The following is a 23,544-nucleotide window of genomic DNA, read 5'->3' as shown; positions in this document are numbered from 1 at the left end:
CCGATAGGCGTGCCTCTCCCGCACGCATACAGGAGCCCAGAGCATAGTAGCCCATGGGCTTGTGTGTGTATGTGTGTGCAAGAGAGACAGAGAGAAGAAATGGTGATTGGTTAGGGGAAGTACCTCATGCGTGCTCAGAAGGCACTCGATCTACAGGTTTAAAATTCGCTCACCTGATCGCTTTTACATGAAAAGACGTTGATGGGAATTCAAACGGGTGCTAGCCATGAAGAGTAAAGGGGCCACCGGTATTACACGCCCATAAGAGCATGCCTCTCCCGCGCGCATACAAGAGCCCAGAGCACAGTAGCCCATGATCTCGTGTATGTGTGCACAAGAGAGACATAGAGAAGAAATGGCGATTGGAGAGGGGAAGTACCTCATTCGTGCTCAGAAGGCGCTCGATCTGCATGTGTAGAATTCGCTCTCACTTGATCGCCTTTACATGAAAAGCCGTTGATGGGAATTCATCACTTTTACAAACTTAGGAATCCCTTTCAAATTTAGGGCTTTGCCGAGTTTAGAGCAAGAGAGATAGAGACAAGAAATGGAGATTGGAGAGGGGAAGTACCTCACACACGATCTGTAGGTTTAGAATTCGCTCTCACTTGATCGCTTTTACATGAAAAGCCATTGATGGGAATTCATCGCTTTTACAAAATTAGGAATCCCTTTGCCCAGTTTAGGTTTTAATTGTGCGCAGTTTATGTTGCTGCCACGTGTGGATATCTCTGCTTGCATGGTTTTGTGAAAGGGTCTTAGGCTACCCAAGGTAAAAATTAATGAACAAAAAAAAGATATTTCTTTTTCTCTCTCTGCGCCTGTTTAGTGCTCCCGCTGTGTGCACAAGTTTATTTCTCCTCCCTGATTGCTGGCGGCAAATTGTTGGATGGCGCTACCGGAGCTCTTTCATTTCTTATGAGAAGTTCTTAAATGGGAAATGATCAAATTTGCAGGTGGTCCAGTCCTACAGTTGAGTTCAATAAGGAATATCAACAGGTAGTGAATACTTTTTCCCATACACATTCTGCAAATTTGTGCATACACATTCTGCAAATTTGTGCTTATATATTGAAGTAATTCCATGCTAAGCTCGATAACTTATTTCAGCACTGACAGTATTCCTGGTTATCCCTTTGTTTTTCCTTTAAAGCTGCTCTGCAGGGTGTCACCCTTTTATCACACATTTGACCACACTATGCAAGAGTGAGAGACTAGATGAAGCGATTCAAGCTGTAGAGCTCATTGATGGGCAAGGGGTTCCCATTTCCAGGGACATAATATATTGCCTTTTGCAAGGATGTGCTCAACAGAAGGACTCAGAAGCCGGGAAGCGAGTCCATTATCTCATGATGAAACATGGACTCGACTCGATTTCTGTTTTAGGGGATCACCTTATTCGCCTTTTTGCATCGGATGGTCGCTTGTATGAAGCAAATCAAGTATTCTGGAATGTCTCAAAACCAAGTGTCTATACATGGAATGCAATCATATCAGCACATTCAAAGATGGGACGAGGCGTAAGGGCTTTTGAACTCTACCATAAAATGCAACAAATGGGTATAAAGCCAGACACAGTAACACTCTTGTGTCTTTTGAAAGCATGTAGTGTAATGTGTGCCTTAGGGCAGGGCAGGTTAATACACAACCAAGCAGTGAGGAGTGGACTTGAATCAGATATCACAGTTGGAAGCAGCCTTGTTGATATGTACACAAAATGTGGGGTGCTAGAGGACGCACACAAACTCTTTGATAGTTTACCCAACCGAGATATTGTGTCATGGGGTGCACTAATTGCAGGATATGCTTCTTATGGACATGGCTTTCCTGCCCTTGAACTTTTTGAGGAAATGTGCAAAAAAGGCATGATGCCAAATGAGGTTATCTTCCTGTGTGTTACAAAAGCATGCAGCAGCATAGGAACTATAAGGCAGGGAAGGCTAATACATCATGAAATCATAAGAAATGGGTCTGAATCAATTGTTACTGTTGCAAACACCCTTGTCGACATGTATGGGAACTGTGGGAGCCTTGAGGAGGCACGAAAGGTGTTTGACAAGCTGTCGAATCCAGATGTTGTATCGTGGGGTGCAATAATTGCAGGATTTGCTCGTTATGGCTACTACAACCTCGCTGTAGAGTACCTTGAACTCATGACACGGCAAGGTTTGAATCCAGATGACATGATATTCACCAGCATTCTCAACGCTTGTAGTGTTGCTGGCCTATTGGAGGATGCTTATAGATACTTCAAATCAATGCTCATTGACCATGGCATTGCACCAAGCATCGAGCATTATGGTTGCCTGGTTGATCTTCTTGGTCGTGCAGGACGCTTAGAGGAGGCCGTGGATTTACTACAAACCATGCCGCTATCACCCAATGCTGCTGTGTGGTTATCATTGCTCTCTAGCTGCAAGGTATATCATAATCTCAAGCTTGGACGACAATGCTTTATCAGAGTAGCTCAAATGGACCCTGGTGATGCTTCTAGCTATATGCTTATGTCAAATATTTATGCTAATGCTCATTTGTGGGAAGATGCTAGCAAAGTACAAGAATGGAGAAAAAGTGCAGGTGCTCGAAAGAAGGGTGGGAAGGCATGGGTTGAAGTCAATAGTCAGCTGCATGAATTCATGGTGGGTGGTGAGAGCCACCAGGAAAGCTATTATAGAATAGCTTACAAGTTAAAGAGGTCAAGTTTTCCCCTGAAGGAGGAAGGATATGTTCCATTTGTTGATATAACTATTGCAGATGATGATGTGGATGATGCACAGTTTGGGAAACGGGGTCACTATGGGACTTGTTAGTACACCGGGCACCCACAGGTACACATTTATTTGCAGGAGTTTTTCAACTATATATTGCTCTCTCTCTACTTTACTATCAGATTTATTTCTTATTTTTGCCCCCGTGTGTGTGTGTGTGTGTGTGTGTGTCTTAAATAGAGCAAAATCCCTCCCTACATTGACTTGTATTTTACGCGACCATGTTTGCAATTAAGCATTCACTCATGCTCTTAGCCTTTCTTGGAACGGCCAAACCTGCCCAACTGATAGAATGTGCAGTGGAAGAAGGGAAAGTGGAAACACAGGAGAGAGAGAGAGAGAGAGAGAGAGAGAGAGAGAGAGAGAGGAAACACAGGTGAAAACCTGCTCTCAATATCATCACCAAAAGGAATACATGTCCCGAGCAAGATGGGAGAACCTTGTAAGTGAGGGGCTGCAGCTAGACAAGCTAGGCAAGCAATGCTAAGCAGTGACAATCATACCCAATTTGGTGGTATGATTGAGTATCTTCCAAGATTGGCCTTTCTTGGAAGATACTCAATCATACCACCAAATTGCTGGAATATTTGGCTCCAGTGGTGCTGTTGGTCACTTCACTGTGCACTTGGCATTGTCTGAATCCAACGTAATGCTTGATGTGGTCAGTGCGAACCTCAAAGTCACGGCCATAAAGAAAATGTTTCCAATTTTTCAAGGCGTGTATAACTGGGAGGAGTTCCCGATCGTAGACTGAGTAATTCTTTTCTGCGGGCAGTAACTTACGAGACATGTAAGCTACTTGATGACCATTCTATTGTAATACACCTCCAATTGCGATGTTACTCGCATCGGTGATCACTTGGAACGGCTCGTCCCACGAGACAAGTGCTAAACAAGGCGCTTTGGATAAAGCCACCTTGAGGTTCTTGAATGCCTCCAACGCTTGTGGAGTCATTCGAATCCGTTGCCTTTTAGTCTTGACACCTTTTAGCAGATCGGTGAGATTCGTCGAGAGGTCAAAAAAATTATCTATGTGGGTGGAGTATGCCTAGCATATACCCACAAAGGATTTGATGTCATACACAGTCTGTGGTACTTCCCAATTGACAATCTCGGCCACCTTGGCCAGATCAAGTCGAATGCCTTCTGTGCTAATTATGTATCCAAGGTAATGAATCTCGAACAAATAAAATTCCGACTTCTTCTCATTGACGTAGAGCTCGTTGCTTTCCAGCAACTTCAGGACTTTCTCCACATCAATGTCATGCTGCTCAACCCCAGCTGAAAATTTCGTATGTCTTGCAGAAATATGAACACACACTTTTCAATCAATTCCCGGAACACCTGCATCATCATGCGGTTGAATGTGGCTGGGACGTTCGCGAAGCCAAAAGGCATGACCACAAATTCATAGTGGGCCCGTTCCGTACGGAAGGCTGTCTCGGGGATGTTGTCACCAGCCTGGACATTTCCCAGTCTGAAAGGGGTCTAGTGGACTCCAGGATGTTTAAATATTTGGAAAGTGCAAGCTTTGGGAATGGGGGATTATCCTAGAATACAAAGGACCACACTCCTAAAATTTAGGGGAGTTGCTATTTTTGGCCCGACTCCGATGGAAATTCTGTTCGCGTCATTACATCTGGAATTGAGCAGATACCAAGAGTTGGCAAAGTGCCTATGACAGAATGTCTACCAGTTGGGATATTTTAAGAGAGAAAGTTTATGGAAGGACCCATCTCTTAGATTGGGACATGTGGCAAGAAAGTGGACCAAAGTGAGACAAGTGGCCTGACACTTGTTAGAAAGTGGATCAAAGTGAGACAAGTGGCCTCACACTTGTCACTTCAGCTATTGTGTGGCTCTCCACGTGTCATTGTAGCCTTCTCTTGCCATTTTAGCTCATGGGAGGCCCAAATCTATAAATTGGAGCCCTCTCTCTTCATTAATGGAGGCTCTCTTGCTGCACACTAGCCTCTACCACCGTTACAGGCTGCCCTAATGATGGCTACTCTCTTTCTCTCTCTCTTGAAGGCTGCCCATGAAGAATACCGGCTGTTGGGGACTGTTTTGGAGGCTTCCATCGTGAAGAAATACTGAAGGCAAGAGTATTTAATCATTTATTATGATTTCTAGCCATTGTACTTGTTGTACCAGCATTTGTACTTGCTGTACCTGCTGTACCAACCCTTGTACTGGCTGTACCAGCTTTTGTACTTGCTATACCATCCATTGTACCGGCTGTACCAGCTTCTGTACTTGCTGTACCTGCTGTACCAGCCACCGTACCGGCTGTACCAGCCATTGTACCTACTGTACTAGCCCTTGTACTTGTTGTACCTGCTGTACCAACCACCGTACCGGCTGTACCAGCCACCATACCGGCTGTACCAGCCACTGTACCTGCTGTACCAGCCCTTGTACTGGCTGTACCAGCTTCTGTACTTGCTGTACCACCCATTGTACCGGTTGCACCAGCTTCTGTACTTGCTGTACCGGCTGTACCAGCCACCGTACCGGCTGTACCAGCCACCGTACCGGCTGTACTGGCTGAATGGAGAGTTATACTTGCTGTACCCTTTCTATTGCATGAAGACCCGTGGTTTTTGGGGAAGAATCAGTACTCACACGGAGGTATATGGATTATATTGTTGGCTCGGCATTTCTACAGCCTATGTTTCGGCTTGGTTGCCTCGTGTTGGGTTGTGTTATGGCATTTGTATATGGATAATACGGCATCTCCCGTGGGGAGAGTAAGGCCCTCAAAGCTTGTACATGATATTATTCTCCTTGGGTAATAAAATACTCCAAGGGGGGGGGGGGGGGGGGGGGGGGTCGGCCCATTCCGGCCTCTATGTGGTGTCACACGTGCAAGCTCCATTTTCAGCATTTGTGGATGTTTTGTCCAGCGTTATGTTTTATGCAAAGTGATGATGGATATGTGTTAAGGCTATGGCCATGTTTAAATGTTTTAATATGCATTGATGGTATCAACAAGTGTGTCAAAGGTCCTAGTCCCCCGGGCACCCGCCGCGAGTTACAGATGTCCCTCTCAACAATCCTCACGTAGTGGTACCCACTTTTCAAATCGAGTTTCGAGAACACCTTAGTCCCATTCAGCCTCTCGAGAATTGTCACGTGCATCCCGCACTTGGATGCCACGTAGACATTTCTGTACAGAAGGTGTAGGACCAGGGATGGTGAACTGGTCCCATGTGAGCCCAGTCCGGGACGAGTCAGCCAGGGATCCATCTCAGTCGTCCGAGGTCAGGTGTGCATTGTCCTGCACATGAGTCCAAGGTCAGGTGTGCACTGTCCTGCACATGAAGCAGTGCCAGTCCGCGCTGTGAGTCTCCCTCTGGAATGATGTCAGATGTTCTATGTATCTGGTTTGCAACTGGATGCCAGGCCTCTGTAGGCATGTAGGTTTGCATATAGAGATGGAGCCAGCCCATAGGGCTACCCCAGTGCGAAGATTTGCACTTGCACTCTTAGTGTGGGCATGGGGGAGGTGTAGAACCACCCCCAAGGGGCCAGGAGGGCCCAGGCTGTGCCCACCAGCCATGGCTTGGGTTGGAAGGGGCTGTCGGCCAGCTTTCAAGCTGCTGGACAGGCAGCCGACAGGTCTAATACCCTACCCAGCAAGTCGGCCAGGTGTAGGGAGCAGTCCCACACCCATGCGCTGATTGCCCAGCAGCCAGGATATTGTCCCAGAAGGCTGCGCAGAATGGCCAGCATTTAATAAAGTGTGAAAACATTTTATTGAATGGGACCTAGTCGTGGGGCTTCATGAAGCATGCCGACTGGATGCGAAAGGGGGTATAAAAGCCCAGCCAAGAATTCAATGAGATCATCTCATAATTCACCAAGTGCATCAAGCATTCCAGGGCCAGGACAGCCAAGAGATTGCTAACGCAAAGGGGTGAAGGACTGAAGGTCAAGGGCAGGTTTTTCCAGCCAAGAAAAGGTCAAGTACTTTGTATTTGTTTCCAGATTTACATCATTCTAATAAAGCAAATACACCATCCGTGGTGGGGGCCCTACAGAGGGTAATTGGGACCCAATACTGTGTCCTCTCCATCTCCCCCTTCTCTCTCTATTTTCTGCACATCGTCTTTCAGTTTTGTGCGTTAATTCCGTCGCGAAAAGAGTGTTGTTTTCTGAGTTTTGAAGTACCGATCCTTCTCCGAAGCTTCCGCATATTACAGTGGTATCAGAGCTCACTTCAAGGACAAAGATTCAGCAAAGAAAACCAAAAAATTTTTTCGCTCGTGTGGTTGGTTTTTAGACGCCGGTGGACTACCCCTTTCGGAGTGACTCCTGTCCCTCGAAGGACGGGTTGGTTTTTAGCCTCCGGAAGCCTCCGGAAGTCTCCCACACAGATAGTGGATGGTCAGATTGCGTTCCGGAAAGGAATTGCATTTTCCCGCTATGGCGAGCTTTGGCGACGAGAGAGAACCAGAACCATGGGACCAGAGTGCACCAGGCAGCCCAGCGAGGGCACCCGGCTTGAGTGTCACAGACATGTTCCAGCAGATGATGCGAGCAATCGCAGACCAGACAACCAAGTTGGATGAGCAGAAGGCGCGGATTTTGGCTCTGGAGGAGCGTTCTCGCTCGCCAGCGTCGCGTTTTCCATCTCCTCCTCCCTCTCCTTCCGTACCCCAGATACCAGATCCTCGTCACAGGGACCCTCTCGAGGGGTCACAGCCGCAGCTAAGCTCCTTGCTTGAGATGTAGATGCGTGCATTGGAGATTCGACAACGAGAAGACGACGCCATGCGACGAGTGGAACACGAGCGTTACCTCAGAGCTTTGGACGCCAGATTGACACCGGCGGCGCCCTCGAATCATTTTTCCGAGAAAATGAATTTCAGTAAGTATAATGGTAAACTCGATCCCACTACTCTTTATTCATGGTTACATCAATTTGAAGCTTACTTTGCCGCAGTTAGGAAAACAGATACTGACAAAGTGATCTTAGCTAGTTGGTACTTGGAAGGTGAGGCCATTCCTTGGTGGACTTAGTGGGCTCATGCCCACACCAGAGCAGGTATGGCAGCTTATGTGTGGGACGAGTTCGTCCGCGACCTTAAGCAGCGGTTTCTACCGCCCCACTACCTTGAGCGACTCGAAGACGAGTTCAGGGGAGCGCGTCAGAACGCGCAACCAGTCCTTCAGTTTGCCAATAAAATTTCGACCTTGTGTTTGCAATTAGGCTTATCTGATACGGACAAGAAAGGGCAATTTTTGTATGGCCTGGACACGCAAATCCAATGGGAGGTGCGTATGTTTAGGGCAGCCACCTTTGAGGACGCACTCTCGCTTGCGCAGAGTGCAGAAATGAAACACAATGGTGGCAAGCCCAAGACTTCCCAGCCGGCTTCTCCCAAGGCTAACACCTCGGGGGACAAAAGCCAGAACCAGACGGGGTCTTCCCCAGGACAGAGCCCGGGAGCCTCTGGCTCCAAGAACTCGAACAATGCGTCTAAGCTTACTCCAGACCAGAAAGCGGAGGCAGGCAAGACAGGTGGCAAGTTGAGTGCTGAGGAGCTTTCTCAGTACAGGAAGGAGGGTAGATGTTACTTTTGTCACACAAAAGGACATACTTCTCGGGATTGTCCGAAGAAGCCTCCAAAGGCCGCCGCCGCCGCCTCCACAGCTTCCGTGGTGAGCACAGCTCCCACACAGACCCCAGCGGCTACCCCTAGTTCTTCAACCCCCGGTGCTTCAGTTGGAGCAATTATTAGCCGGGAGCTCGAAGATAAGCAGAAGGGCGCCCATGACCAGGAGTATGAGCGCAACGAATTGCTCAAGTCCTTTGGCTACATAGGTGGCCAGAGAGTCGTTGTCTTGTTTGACAGCGGCAGCACGGAGGATGTGGTCACGGAACAGGCCGCTAGGCGTGCCCGTTTCAAGCTGACTCCGGTGGACAAACAGGTTGAGGGTTTTAGCACAGGTATGACTACGAGCGTCAAGTATGAAGCTCTAGGTGCTAAGTTAGTAATTCAGGGCATAGAGTTTGTGCGTGACTTTATGGTTGCCCCTCTTGTAGGAGCAGACATAATTTTGGGTATCCAGTGGTTTCACAAGTTTCTTCCTGATGTCAAGTGGGACAAGCACACGTTCCAGATCGATCGGAATGTGTCAAACACCCCGGTGACCATTAAGTGTGAGCCAGGTATTCCAAACTTTCCACTCATAAGCCACTTGCAGGCTAAGCGAGCAGTCAGGAAAGGCGCACAGTGTGCGATGATTTACATCCAGACAGCCCAGACGGTGGCCAGTGCTTCCGAGAAGTACTCGGTTCTCCATGAAAAGTTCCAGAAGATTTTTCTTCGGGACAGTCTCCCTCCCCCCAGCTTCCCCCGTCCAGACCGGAGGATCACAAGATTGACCTCCTCCCAGGCTCGGAACCCCCGAGCAAGTTTCCGTATCGCCTTTCTAAGGCAATGGAATCGGAGTTGGACCGCCAACTCCAAGAATTGTTTTGCAAGCTGGCTTCATCCGCCCCAGCGTGTCGCCATTTGCAGCACCGATCTTATTTGTCAAGAAGAAAGATGGGTCTTCTCGGTTGTGTGTCGATTATCGTGCACTCAACAAGTTGACTATCAAGAGCAGATTCCCGATGCCTCGAATTGACTATATTCTCGAGAGGCTGAATGGAGCTAAGGTGTTCTCCAAACTGGATTTAAAGAGTGGGTACCACCAGGTTCGGATTGTTGAGGGGGACATCCCCAAGACAGCTTTCCGTACAGAACGGGCCCACTATGAATTTGTGGTTATGCCATTTGGATTGACGAACGCCCCAGCTACATTTAACCGCATGATGATGCGTATTTTCTGGGAGTTGATTGGAGTATGTGTGTTCATATTTCTGGACGACATACTCATATTTTCAGCTACAGTTGAGCAGCATGACATTGATGTGGAGAAAGTCCTTAAGTTGCTGGAAAGCAACGAGCTCTATGTCAATGAAAAGAAGTCAGAATTTTATCTATTCCAGGTACATTACTTGGGATATATAATTAGTGCCGACGGCATTCGACTTGATCCGGCTAAAGTGGCCGAGATTGTTAACTGGGAAGTACCTCAGACTGCTTATGACATTAGATCATTTGTGGGTATATGCCAGGCATATTCCACCCACATTGACAAGTTTTCTGATCTCTCGGCAGACCTCACCAATCTGCTAAAGGGAGTGAAAACAAGGAGGCAAAAGATTCGAATGACTCCACGAGCGTTGGAGGCATTCCAGAACCTCAAGGTGGCTTTGTCAGAAGCGCCTTTTTAGCCCTTGCCTCGTGGGACGAACCATTTCAGGTGATCATCGATGCGAGTAACATCACAATTGGAGGTGTATTGCAACAGAATGGTCATCCAGTAGCTTACATGTCTCGTAAGTTACTGCCCGCCGAAAAGAACTACTCAGTCTATGATCGTGAACTCCTAGCAGTTATACAGGCCTTGAAACATTGGAAACATTTCCTATACGGCCGTGACTTCGAGGTTCGCACTGACCATCAGGCATTGCGCTAGATTCAGACGATGCCAAGTGCAGTGATCGACAACGCTGGAGTCAGATATTCCAGCAGTTCGGTGGCATGATTGAGTACCTTTCAGGAAAGGCCAATCCAGTGGCCGATGCTTTGAGCAGGAAGGGACAAGTATCTGCGATTCAGACCACTAGACTTGACCTTGTTGGTACAGGACTAGAAGACATGAAGCACACGTACGCGGATTCCGAGGAATTCGGTACACAGTGGGAACAGGCATTGGATGCCACAGGACCATGCCATTTTCTGATACGCGATGGTTGGCTTTTCTACAAAGGCCGACTATGTGTCATGAAATCATTCCGGGCAGCTCTTCTCCATGATGCCCATGATGCCATTACAGGTGGTCATAGGGGCATGAATTCGACTCTGGAGAAATTAGAACGGCAATACTATTGGCCAAAGATGAGGCGTGATGTGTTTACATATGTACAACGCTGTGACATTTGTCAAAAGGTGAAAGCTCCTCGTGGAAAGAAGATAGGGTTGTTACAGCCTTTGCCAATTCCTGAGGGTCCTTTCCAGGACATTTCGATGGACTTTGTCACAAATCTGCCTCCCAGTCCGAGTAAGCGTAATACGCAGTGTTTAACTATTGTTGATAGGTTCAGCAAATTTGTTATGCTTATTCCTTGCAGGGCCAATGTGACCGCCGAGGATGTTGCCCAGCTATTCATTCGGCATTGGTACCTGATTGGTGGGATTCCTAGCACCATAGTGTCAGACCGAGATGCCAAGTTTACCAGTCATTTTTGGAGGGCATTGTTTGATAATTTTGGTACTAAGTTGAATTTTTCCAGTGCATTCCACCCACAGACAGATGGCCAGACAGAGATATACAACCAGTTGGCCTTTGATGTGCTGAAGTGTTATGTCCACGATCAGCAAGGTAAGTGGGAATCGTTTTTGCCTTTAGTTCAAGCTGTTTTGAATGACTCTTTTTCTTCAGCTATTGGCAAGACTCCATATGAGGCAGCGTTTGGAAGGCCTTTCCAGTCATTGTTAACCAGGACTTCGTCTTCAGTACCGGAGGCGAACAGAGTGACGGAGTATTACCAGGAGATCCTCGAGTCCGTTAAAGACAGATTGGCTAAAGCGCAAGAGGCCTACACTCGACAGGCCAATAAAGTCCGAAGGGACATGAAGTTTTCGGAAGGGGATTGGGTGTATCTTCGGATTATGAAGCAAAGATTGAAGGAGGTGGGCAAGCGATGCCCAAAGTTGTCTTTCAGGAGCTTCGGACCATTTCCCATCCGGAAAAAGATTAATGAGGTGTCTATGCAGTTAAAGCTACCTCCGAGTTGGACTATGCACAATGTATTTCATGTCAGTTGGTTAAAGCCATATGCAGGTCCACCCCCTTCAGAGGTCAAAGACGAAGCGGAACCAGACATTATTGATGAAGCAGAAGTCATGGTTCCAGAACAGATCCTTCTGCACCGTTTCAAGCATGGCTCAGGCCGAAGACTACGATAGTTTCTCACGAAGTTTCAGGACCGAGGAACCCATGAAGCGGTATGGCTCGACAAAGAATTTTTCGAAGACTATCTGGCATTATTGACGGATTATTTGGAGGCTATGCAGCTTCCGTCAAGTTAAGCAGAAGGGGATGTCACGTGCATCCCGCACTTGGATGCCACGTAGACATTTCTGTACAGAAGGTGCAGGACCAGGGATGGTGAACTGGTCCCATGTGAGCCCAGTCCGGGACGAGTCAGCCAGGGATCCATCTCAGTTGTCCGAGGTCAGGTGTGCATTGTCCTGCACATGAGTCCAAGGTCAGGTGTGCACTGTCCTGCACATGAAGCAGTGCCAGTCCGCGCTGTGAGTCTCCCTCTGGAATGATGTCAGATATTCTGTGTATCTGGTTTGCAACTGGATGCCAGGCCTTTGTAGGCATGTAGGTTTGCATATAGAGATGGGGCCAGCCCATAGGGCTACCCCAGTACGAAGATTTGCACTTGCACTCTTAGTGTGGGCATGGGGGAGGTGTAGAACCACTCCCAAGGGGCCAGGAGGGCCCAGGGTGTGCCTACCAGCCATGGCTTGGGCTGGAAGGGGCTGTCGGCCAGCTTTCAAGCTGCTGGACAGGCAACCGACAGGTCTAATACCCTACCCAGCAAGTCGGCCAGGTGTAGGGAGCAGTCCCACACCCATGCGCTGATTGCCCAGCAGCCAGGATGCTGTCCCAGAAGGCTGCGCAAAATGGCCAGCATTTAATAAAGTGTGAAAACATTTTATTGAATGGGACCTAGTCGTGGGGCTTCATGAAGCAGGCCGACTGGATGCAAAAGGGGGTATAAAAGCCCAGCCAAGAATTCAATGAGATCATCTCATAATTCACCAAGTGCATCAAGCATTCAAGGGCCAGGACAGCCAAGAGATTGCTAACGCAAAGGGGTGAAGGACTGAAGGTCAAGGGCAGGTTTTTCCAGCCAAGAAAAGGTCAAGTACTTTGTATTTGTTTCCAGATTTACATCATTCTAATAAAGCAAATACACCATCCGTGGTGGGGGCCCTACAGAGGGTAATTGGAACGCAATACTGTGTCCTCTCCATCTCCCCCTTCTCTCTCTATTTTCTGCACATCGTCTTTCAGTTTTGTGCGTTAATTCCGTCGCGAAAAGAGTGCTGTTTTCTGAGTTTTGTAGTACCGATCCTTCTCCGAAGCTTCCGCATATTACAAGAATATGTTCTATTCGAGGCATCGGGAATCTACTCTTGATAGTCAGTTTATTGAGTGTACGATAATCGACACACAAATGAGAAGACCCATCTTTCTTTTTGACAAATAGGATTGGTACTGCAAATGGCGACACGCTGGGGCGAATGAAGCCAGATTGCAACAATTCTTGGAGCTGGCGGTCCAACTCCGATTCCATTGCCTTGGAAAGGTGATATGGAAACTTGCTCGGGGGTTCCGAGCCTGGGAGGAGATCGATCTTGTGGTTCTCCGGCCTGGAGGGGGGGGTCTAGGGAGGGAGATTGTTCCGAAGAAAAATCTTCTGGAACTTTTCACGGAGAGACATATACTTCTCGGAAGCACTGGCTACCGTCTGGGTTGTCTGGATGTATATCATCGCACAATGTGCGCCTTTTTTGATTGCTCATTTAGCCTGCAAGTGGCTTATGAGCGGAAAGTTCGGGATTCTTGGCTCACACTTAATGGTCACTGGGCCGTTGGACACATTCCGACTAATCTGGAAAGTGTGCTTGTCCCACTTGACATCAGGAAGGAACTTGTGAAACCACTGAATGCCCAATATTATGTCTGCTCCTACAAGAGGGGCAACCAGAAAATCACGCACAAACTCTATGCCATGAATAACTAACTTAGCACCAAGAGCTTCATACTTGACGCTCCTCGTCTCGTGTTGCTGCTATCAAACAAGATGACTCTCTGGCCACCTATGTAGCCAAAGGTCTTGAGCAATTCGTTGCGCTCAGCGCCCTTCTGCTTGTCTTCGAGCTCCCGGCTAATGATTGCTCCAACTAAAGAAGTGGAATTCGAAGAACTAGGGACAGCCAGTGGGGTTTGTGTGGGAGTTGGGCTCACCACGAGCCGTGGAAGCTGAAGCGGCGGTCTTTGGAGCGGTAGTCTTCTTAGGACACTCTCGAGAAGTGTGTCCTTTTGTATGACAAAAGAAACACCTACCCTCCTTGTACTGAGCAATCTCCTCAGCACTCAACTTGCCGCCGGTCTTGCCTGCCTCCGCTTTCTGGTCTGGAGTAAGCTTGGGCGCATTGGTCGAGTTCTTGAAGCCAGAGGCTCCCGTGCTCTGTCCTGGGGAAGATCGTGTCTGGTTTTGGCCTGTCTACGTGGCATCCAAGTGCGGGATGCATGTGACATCCCCTTCTGCTTAACTTGACGGAAGCTGCATAGCCTCCAAATAATCCGTCAATAACGCCGGATAGTCTTCGAAAAACTCTTTGTCGAGCCATACCACTTCATGAGTTCCTTGGTCTTGAAACTTCGTGAGGAACTGTCGTAGTCTTGGCCTGAGCCATGCTTGAAACGGTGCAGAAGGATCTGTTTTGGAACCATAACTTCTGCTTCATCCACAATGTCTGGTTCCGCTTCGTCTTTGACCTCTGTAGTGGGTGGACCTGCATATGGCTTTAACCAACGGACATGAAATACATCGTGCATAGTCCAACTCGGAGGTAGCTTTAACTACATAGACACCTCATTAATCTTTTTTAGGATGGGAAAAGGTCCAAAGCTCCTGAAAGACAACTTTGGGCATCGCTTGCCCACCTGTTTCAGTCTTTGCTTCATAATCCGAAGATAAACCCAATCCCCTTCCGAAAACTTCATATCCCTTCGGTCTTTATTGGCCTGTCGAGTGTAGGCCTCTTGCGCTTTAGCCAATCTGTCCTTTACTGACTCTAAAATCTCCTGGTAAGACTCCGTCACTCTGTTCGTCTCCGGTACTGAAGACGAAGTCCTGGTTAACAACGATTGGAAAGGTCTTCCAAACGCTGCCTCATATGGAGTCCTGCCAATAGCTGAAGAAAAAGTCATTCAAAACAGCTTGAACTAAAGGCAAATACGATTCCCACTTACCTTGCTGATCGTGGACATAACACTTCAGCACATCAAAGGCCAACTGGTTGTATATCTCTGTTTGGCCATCTGTCTGTGGGTGGAATGCACTGGAAAAATTCAGCTAAGTACCAAAATTATCAAACAATGCCCTTCAAAAATGACTAGTAAACTTGGCATCTCGGTCTGACACTATGGTTCTAGGAATCTCGCCAATTGGGTACCAATGCCGAATGAACAACTGGGCAACATCCTCGGCGGTCACATTGGCCTTGCAAGGAATAAGCATAACAAATTTGCTAAACCTATCAACAATAGTCAAGCACTGCGTATTACGCTTACTCGGACTGGGAGGCAGATTTGTGACAAAGTCCATCGAAATGTCTTGGAAAGGACTCTCAAGAATTGGCAAGGGCTGTAACAACCCTATCTTCTTTCCACGAGGAGCTTTCACCTTATGACAAATGTCACATCGTTGTACACATGTAAACACATCACGCCTCATCTTTGGCCAATAGTATCTCCAATTGCGTATGTTACTCGCATCAGTGATCACCTGAAATGGGTCGTCCCACGAGGCAAGTGCTAAACAAGGCACTTGTGACAAAGCCACCTTGAGGTTCTGGAATGCCTCCAACGCTCGTGGAGTCATTCGAATCTTTTGCCTTCTTGTCTTCACTCCCTTTAGCAGATCGGTGAGATCTGCCGAGAGGTCAGAAAACTTGTCGATGTGGGTGGAATATGCTTGGCATATACCCACAAATAATCTAATGTCATAGGCTGTCTGAGGTACTTCCCAATTGACAATCTCGGCCACTTTAGCCGGATCAAGTCGAATGCCTTCTGCATCCCAAGTAATGCACATGGAACAGATAAAATTCTGACTTCTTTTCATTGACGTAGAGCTCGTTGCTTTCCAACAACTTAAGGACTTTCTCCACATCAATGTCATGCTGCTCAACCGTAGCTGAAAATATGAGTATGTCGTCCAAAAATATGAACACACACTTTCCAATCAAACCCCGGAAAACACGCATCATCATGCGGTTAAATGTAGCTGGGCCCTGGGGTGTTCATCAAGCCAAATGGCATGACCACAAATTCATAGTGGGCCCGTTCCTTATGGAAGGTTGTCTTGGGGATGTCTCCCTCCACAATCCGCACTTGGTGGTACCCACTCTTTAAATCCAGTTTCGAGAACACCTTTGCTCCATTCAGCCTCTCGAGAATATAGTCAATTCGAGGCATCGGGAATCTGCTCTTGATAGTCAGCTTGTTGAGTGCACGATAATCGACACACAAACGGGAAGACCCATCTTTCTTCTTGACAAATAAGATCGGTGCTACAAATGGCGACAAGTTGGGGTGGATGAAGCCAGATTGCAACAATTCTTGGAGTTGGCGGTCCAACTCTGATTCCATTGCCTTGGAAAGGCGATACAGAAACTTGCTCGGGGGTTCCGAGCCTGGGAGGAGGTCAATCCTGTGATCCTCCGGTCTGGACGGGGGGAGCTGGGGAGGGAGGCTGTCCCGAAGAAAAATCTTCTGGAACTTTTCATGGAGAACCGAGTACTTCTCGGAAGCACTGGCCACCGTCTGGGTTGTCTGGATGTAAATCATTGCACACTGTGTGTCTTTCCTGACTGCTCGCTTAGCCTGCAAGTGGCTTATGAGCGAAAAGTCCGGAATTCTTGGCTCACACTTAATGGTCACTCGGCGTTTGACACATTCCGATTGATCTGGAACGTGTGCTTGTTCCACTTGACATCAGGGAGAAACTTGTGAAACCACTGAATACCCAAAATTATGTCTGCTCCTACAAGAGGGGCGACCATAAAATCACGCACAAACTCTATGCCCTGAATCACTAACTTAGCACCTAGAGCTTCATACTTGACACTCGTTGTCATACCTGTGCTAAAACCCTCAACCTGTTTGTCCACCGAAGTCAGCTCGAAACGGGCACGCGTAGCGGCCTGTTCCGTGACCACAACCTCCGTGCTGCCGCTGTCAAACAAGACAACGACTCTTTGGCCACCTATGTAGCCAAAGGACTTGAGCAATTCGTTGCGTTCATACTCCTGGTCATGGGCGCCCTTCTGCTTATCTTCGAGCTCTCAGCTAATAATTGCTCCAACTAAAGCACCGGGGTTTGAAGAACTAGGGGTAGCCGTTGGGGTTTGTGTGGGAGCGGAGCTCACCACGGAAGCTGTGGAGGCGGCGGCGGCAGGCTTTGGAGGCTTCTTCGGACAATCTCGAGAAGTATGTCCTTTTGTATGACAAAAGAAACATCCACCCTCCTTGTTGTACTAAGAAAGCTCCTCAACACTCAACTTGCCACCTGTCTTGCGTGCCTCCGCTTTTTGGTCTGGAGTAAGCTTTGACGCATTGTTCGAGTTCTTGGAGCCAGAGGCTCCCGGGCTCTGTGAAGCCGATCCCGTCAAGTGGGAATAGACTCCGTTGGACACCCACAACGCATAATAGCACAACTTAAATATCACAATTTGAATGGACAACTTAATAACAACTGAAAATTGAAATGAAATGAAATGTTGATCAATGGAGACCAGCATTAGGGCCGGAACGGGCCGACCCCCCCCTCAATATATGATATATTATTGGGAGTATTTAACAAATACAATGCTCCATGGGTTCAATGAACCAGATGATGTCCATGTACAACTGAGATGAATACAGTACCAAACAAGAGACTTGAAGTAGATGTTCGAAGGAGTGCGACCACTTGAGTGGTCAAGTCTCTAGGGTCCTGTGCCTTCACTGGAATCCGCGGAGAGCGCTCCACCCCGAAGGTGTCCCGCTTGCATCTTCCTACCGGAGAGGCTCTGATACCATTGTCAAATCCCGAGATCTCTCCGTGAGGGAAATCTGCAAAACAGCCATGAAAAGCAAGACAAAGCAACGAACCCTAACATGTGCCACCCAACCATGGCAGCTGTGAGCGAGGCTCACAATCTTGGCCGTCCCCACTGAGCCACGAGCTAGAGCGTCATGCTCTCGTGAGTGCCCTGCCATCATCCTCATCCTGTGGCAGGTCTTCACATTCGGGAATGGGTTCCATCTCCAATTCTTGGGTCGACATCTTGAAGAGGGCAAGGTGAGAGAAAAGCTTGGTTTTAAACAAGGAAGAGTGCTAGAGAGTACGAGACATCAGAGCATAGGTTACCTGTAAAGTTTGCTCTGACTGACGAACACAAGAACTACCAACGTTTGTACTGGAAAGTTCCTGCCAACTGCTGCCATCAACTGGCAAGCTATCCACCATCTGGTCCGGGAAAGCCTGCAGCGTATCCACACTTAAGTGGCCATTACCAGACTGCCACTCATCACAAAACTGAGGACATGGGAGAGAGAGTGTTGAAAGTTTGTAAACCCCATTCTCCACTCCACCTTCCCAAACTACCTGGCTTGTTGCCTTGTTCCGGAGAGCAACAAAATGCTCATCAAACTCCACCCGTATGCCAATCTTGCAAACCTGATACACTGACAACAAATGAAAACCAAGTGATGGAACATACAACACTTGAGAGGATTGCTTCCCTCCTCTGCCATCGGGAACTATCTCCATCCTGTCCTCACTATGAACTGGGATAGTGGATGTATCCCAAGTAAGAATGTGACCAGAATACCTGCAGAGATCTTGTAAAGCCGAACGGGAAGGAGTCACGTGCCTGGAACCATAGTTGTCACGGTACGAAAATACGATACCGTACGGTACGATACCGTACGGGAATATTCGGTACGATATGAAATTTTGGGATACGGTACGATAAAATACGGTTTTATTTTTTACACTTACAAGCTATGGAGCTTCAAGCTTGAATGTGAGGGAAGGTTGGGAGGGGAGGAGTCTACAGTGCTTGAGAAACCAGTACATGGATATGTGTCTCTCCCGGTTGGATCTCCCGATTGTCTCCAAAAAAGAACCTGGATGGGTAATGCAATACCAAAGGTCTCCCAGTGTAGCGTTTATGACTAAGGGACCGTCCTTGCACAAATACGAGGAGTGCATCTAGGGTGATAAGTTTAGGGACTCCTCTCTAGATCAAAATGGCCATGTCCAAATGTTCTCCCTTGTGCATAACTTGAGAATCTAATTGTCTAGCCTACCTATACCAGGAATCCCCAAGTGATGTAGCAAGATTCTCTCATCCTACCAATCAAGTGTACACTACCAGTCTACCTCGCCAGATTTTTTAGGTCTCTCCACAACCCCATATGGAATACTGAGTGGACACGTGTCACGTGCATCCCGCACTTGGATGCCACGTAGACATGTCTGTACAGAAGGTGCAGGACTTGGGATGGTGAACTGATCCCATGTGAGCCCAATCCGGGACGAGTCAGCCAGGGATCCATCTCAGTCGTCCGAGGTCAGGTGTGCATCGTCCTGCACATGAGTCCAAGGTCAGGTGTGCATTGTCCTGCACATGAAGCAGTGCCAGTCCGCACTGTGAGTCTCCCTCTGGAATGATGTCAGATGTGCTGTGTATCTGGTTTGCAACTGGATGCCAGGCCTCTGTAGGCATGTAGGTTTGCATGTAGAGATGGGGCCAGCCCATAGGGCTACCCCAGTGCAAGGATTTGCATTTGCATTCTTAGTGTGGGCATGGGGGAGGTATAGAACCACCCCCAAGGGGCCAGGAGGGCCCACATTGTGCCCACCAGCCAAGGCATGGGCTGGAGGGGCTGTCGGCCAGCTGTACTGCTGCTGGACAGGCAGCCGACAGGGTCAGAAGCCCTACCCAGCCAGTCGGCCAGGTGTGCGGGGCAGTCCCACACCCATGCGCATGGTGCCCAGCAGCCAGGATGCTGTCCCAGAATATATGCGCAGGCTGGACAGTGTTTATCATAGTGTGAAAACACTTTATTAAAAAAAGAAGAATCTAGTCGTGAGGCTGTCTTGAAGCTGGCCGACTGGAGACAAGGGGGAGTATAAATACCCCAGCCCATAATCCATGAATCCATCTCATAATTCACCAAGTGCTCGAAGCAACCAAGGGCCAGGACAGCCAAGAACATTGCTAAAGCAAAGGGGTGAAGGACTGAAGGTCAAGGGCAGGTTTTCCAGCCAAGAAAAGGTCAAGTACTCTGTATTTGTTTTCAGATTTACATCATTCTAATAAAGCAAATACACCATCCGTGGTGGGGGCCCTACAGAGGGTAATTGGGACCCAATACTGTGTCCTTCTCCATCTCCCCCTTCTCTCTCTATTTTCTGCACATCGTCTTTCAGTTTGTGCGTTAATTCCGTCACGAAAAGAGTGCTGATTTCTGAGTTTTGAAGTACCGATCCTTCTCCGAAGCTTCCGCATATTACAACACGAAAGTTGCGAAGTATTGCGAGCATTTGGGATCTTCGTAAAGCAGGGTTTCTATTTTTTTTTAGCATTTGGAAATTTTTTTTCAAGGAAAAAAAAAATTGGGGGGGGGGGGGGGACCTAACTCGTACCGTACGATATCGTACGAATTCGTACGGTATCGTACCGTACGAGTCGTACGTACGAACAGGTTCGTACGCGTACGAGAAACAACTATGTTGGAACCACCACTGTCTAGAATCCACTCCGGAGTATCCGTAGTGGAGAGTCCTCCAACCTCCTCCTTGCACGAAGAAAATGAAACATCGGTGTCCATCACCTCCAGGTGCACAAAAGCAGGAGTCGTCATGGTTGCTGCTGAGGATTCTGCACCCTTCTCGGTGCTCCGCTCGGGACACTGCCTTCAATAGTGGCCTTTCTCGCCACAATCATTACAAGTCCTCTCTGCCTTCCGTTTCTCGCGGTCTAAGTCGGGCTTCTTCTCAAAAGACTTCTTCGGTGAAGCCTTCCCTTTGCCCTTGTTGTTACGGTCTTTTGACCGTTGGCTAGTTACGGCCTCCGAACCTCCGCCATGTGGAGGGTTCGTGAATCTTTTTGCTCCTGGTCCAAGACCATGGGCACAAGCTCTTGAGTGAATTCTCAGTGTAACGAATAAAGTTGACATGTATTATAATGTGAGGAGCGGTCTCTAATGGCAAGCTAAATGGTGTTGTAGGTCGAAATATCAATTTCGTTACATATGCTATCCAATTGTCAATAAACATTGAAATGTCGATGTACAAAAAATTAAGTCAAGGTATGATTCAACATGGTTTACTTTTGTGCCCGCTGCAAAAATCAGGCTCATCACATCAAACATTCCAACCACACCATATTCTATGTTGTTGTATGCTTAATACTACCTTTCAAAAGGGGGGCTGAAGCCTGAAAGGGAGGCTTTTTGAGAAAGACATGCATTTCAAATGTGCCCCAAAATGGAAGAAGAAACTGATATGATTGAGATGGCAAATGTCTCTTAAAGGTTGTTGTCATATGATTAACTAATTTTATTTGGCTCTTGGCTCTTGTAATCAATACTTCAGCTTCTTTGCCAATAGAAAGCATTTGTTTGAAACTTACCGTCAAGAGTTGAGGTTCATAATCTATGTTCATCTAGCTTAGCCGCATTGATTCTTAGGGATGATCCAAACTTTAGCTGAAGTTGATGCATTCTGCATCAGTGTTAATGCTCTGACTTGGATATACTCGATCTATTCTGATTGCACGACTGTGGCTCCATGAAAATGTGGTCTGATAACAATGTAAAGACAATTCCATTTCCATAGATGAAAGAAGAACTTGGTGGCTGCTGTTGATAGGTGACATACCCTCAATTCTACGAGGATGGAATCACAACAAGAAAGCCTGGCTTCCAAACACAGTAAAGAGCAAACACTCTGAGAATGGCTTGCAACTCTACCACATTGCTGTTCTTTTATTTGGGACAAACTGTGTAACGATGGGATTTGACTTGACCTGATATATATGCATGAGGTAAGAACAATTCAAGAGGTATGTTCTTAATTTATTAAATAAGATTTGTCAATAAATTTCATGTTTCAGAAATTTTCCATGGTATTTATGAGGAGTTACTGGTTGTATATTATGCTCTTAATATTTAAAAACACTATCTTTTGCTTATTGAATTTACAGTCAAGACCAAATTCCAGTGGCTTCTGAGAGGACTAACTTTTTCATCTTGTACTTGACAGCAAGAGTTAGAATCTGTAGAGGGCAATGATGGGCAAGGGGTTCCTCTTTGGAGGGATGATATATGGCCTTTTGCATGCTCCAAAAAGAAGACTTGGCAGTTGGCAAGAAGGCACATAAACCAAGTATTTGGGAAAGTTTGCATGGAACACATGCAAAGATTGGACAATGAGTAAGAGCTCTCGAACCCTACCATAAAGTGTACCAAGAAGGTATAAAACAGAGAGAGTAACACTATTTTGTATTTTGAAACCATGTAGTGCAATGGTGCCGTAGGACAAAGCAGCTCAGCCTTGAGGAGTGGACCTAATTCAGATGTCACTATTGGAAGCAGTCTTGTTGATATGTACAGAAAATGTGATGTGCTAGAGGACTCGCACAAACTCTTTGATAGTTTTCCCATTCGAGACATTGTGTCATGGGGTGCACATGGAATGCGATCATATCAGCGCATGCAAGGATGGGACAAGGAGTAAGAACTCCCAAAGTCTACCATAAAATGCAACAAGAGGAAGAAAGTAACACTATTTTGTACTTTGAAACAATGTAGTGCTATGTGTGCTGTAGGGCAGGGCAGGTTAATTCAAACAAGCTTAGAGGGGTGGATTTGAATCAGATGTTACTATTGGAAGCAGTCTTGTTGAGATGTACAAAAAATGTGAGGTGCTAGAGGACGCTGACAAACTCTTTGACAGTTTGCACATTGTGTTGTGGATATGCTTCTTTGTTGTTAATGCTATTAGAGTTGCTCTATGCATCTTCTTTTATGGATTGTACATTCTTCGTCTCCTAGGCCTATTTAGACTCTTGTAGACATTAACTAATCTCTCTCTCTCTCTCTCTCTCTCTCTTTCTCTCTCAACGGCTCACCCGACGCAAGAAACAGGAGTTCTATGCTCGGAAAGAGCATGAGTTATACCGACTTTTCTTAGGGCCGAACTGCAAAGAGGCATGGAGGAAACTCCGAGAACATCGCCCTCCCACACCTATTACCTGCCCAGGCACATGGCACTCCTATGCACGCTCCCTCTTATCATATCCCCCATCAGCCACCCCTGCCCCCACCACCAGACCCCCGCCCCACCACCTCCACCTTCACAAAGGGCATGGTCTACAAGGCCATTCGTAGACTACACAATGGGCGAGCCCAAGATCATGAGGGACTCACTGTCTACTATTGTAGGTTTTAGTAGCTCTATTGTTGCTGTTGTTTTACCCAATGCTAAATAGGCTCCTTGGGATGGGATGTGTAGGCTTACGCCTTGATTGTGCTTTCTATCAAAATGTAATATCATGCCACATATTCATTCACCTAAGATAGCAAAATAGGCTTGGGATATTCTAGTTGGTATTCAGGTCGTAATAAGGCAACAATCTCATACCTGCATAAAGAGCTAGAATCAAAGATTATGAAAGAGGATGATGACATTAATGTTTTTCTTACTAAGATTAAAGATCTCAAAGAGTTGCTCTAGGTGAGAATATTCTGGATCATTCTCTTGATGCATTATCAGAGTCATATAAGACTTTTTCTTCCACTTGCCATGATACCCTAGCGCCCCTACTAGCCTACGTGTTCAATAGAGCCC

At 47.2% G+C, this 23,544-nt stretch overlaps 1 protein-coding gene across 2 annotated transcripts; it reads left to right on the top strand.

Moving 5' to 3' along the window:
* The first annotated feature begins 436 nt into the window (after positions 1-436).
* On the top strand, positions 437-22,722 carry LOC147639282 (pentatricopeptide repeat-containing protein CRR2, chloroplastic-like). 2 transcript variants are annotated; one of them, XM_086789532.1, is made up of 5 exons: positions 437-999; positions 1,154-2,828; positions 21,565-21,739; positions 21,958-22,127; positions 22,216-22,722. In XM_086789532.1, the coding sequence occupies exons 1-2, from the start codon at positions 941-943 to the stop codon at positions 2,808-2,810; spliced, it is 1,716 nt and encodes a 571-aa protein (XP_086645658.1). In that variant the 5' UTR covers positions 437-940; the 3' UTR covers positions 2,811-2,828; positions 21,565-21,739; positions 21,958-22,127; positions 22,216-22,722. The 2 variants fall into 2 exon arrangements, with proteins under 2 accessions (XP_086645658.1, XP_086645649.1); XM_086789523.1 differs by having other exon boundaries at positions 21,958-22,722.
* The last annotated feature ends 822 nt before the right edge of the window (positions 22,723-23,544 follow it).

The sequence above is a fragment of the Cibotium barometz genome, chromosome 4, assembly GCF_041138505.1.
Source record: "Cibotium barometz isolate CiBa-2024 chromosome 4, ASM4113850v1, whole genome shotgun sequence".
In the NCBI taxonomy this organism is placed as follows: domain Eukaryota; kingdom Viridiplantae; phylum Streptophyta; class Polypodiopsida; order Cyatheales; family Cibotiaceae; genus Cibotium; species Cibotium barometz.
The sequence above is the reverse complement of the archived record's forward strand: the minus strand, read 5'-3'. Positions and strand labels throughout refer to the sequence as shown.

Excerpts from the sequence above, each read along its gene's own strand:
- LOC147639282 (XM_086789532.1), top strand. The coding sequence starts at position 941 with ATGATCAAATTTGCAGGTGGTCCAGTCCTACAGTTGAGTTCAATAAGG. Across the intron at positions 1,000-1,153 it reads TCAATAAGGAATATCAACAG|CTGCTCTGCAGGGTGTCACC; the intron begins GTAGTGAATACT and ends TTTCCTTTAAAG.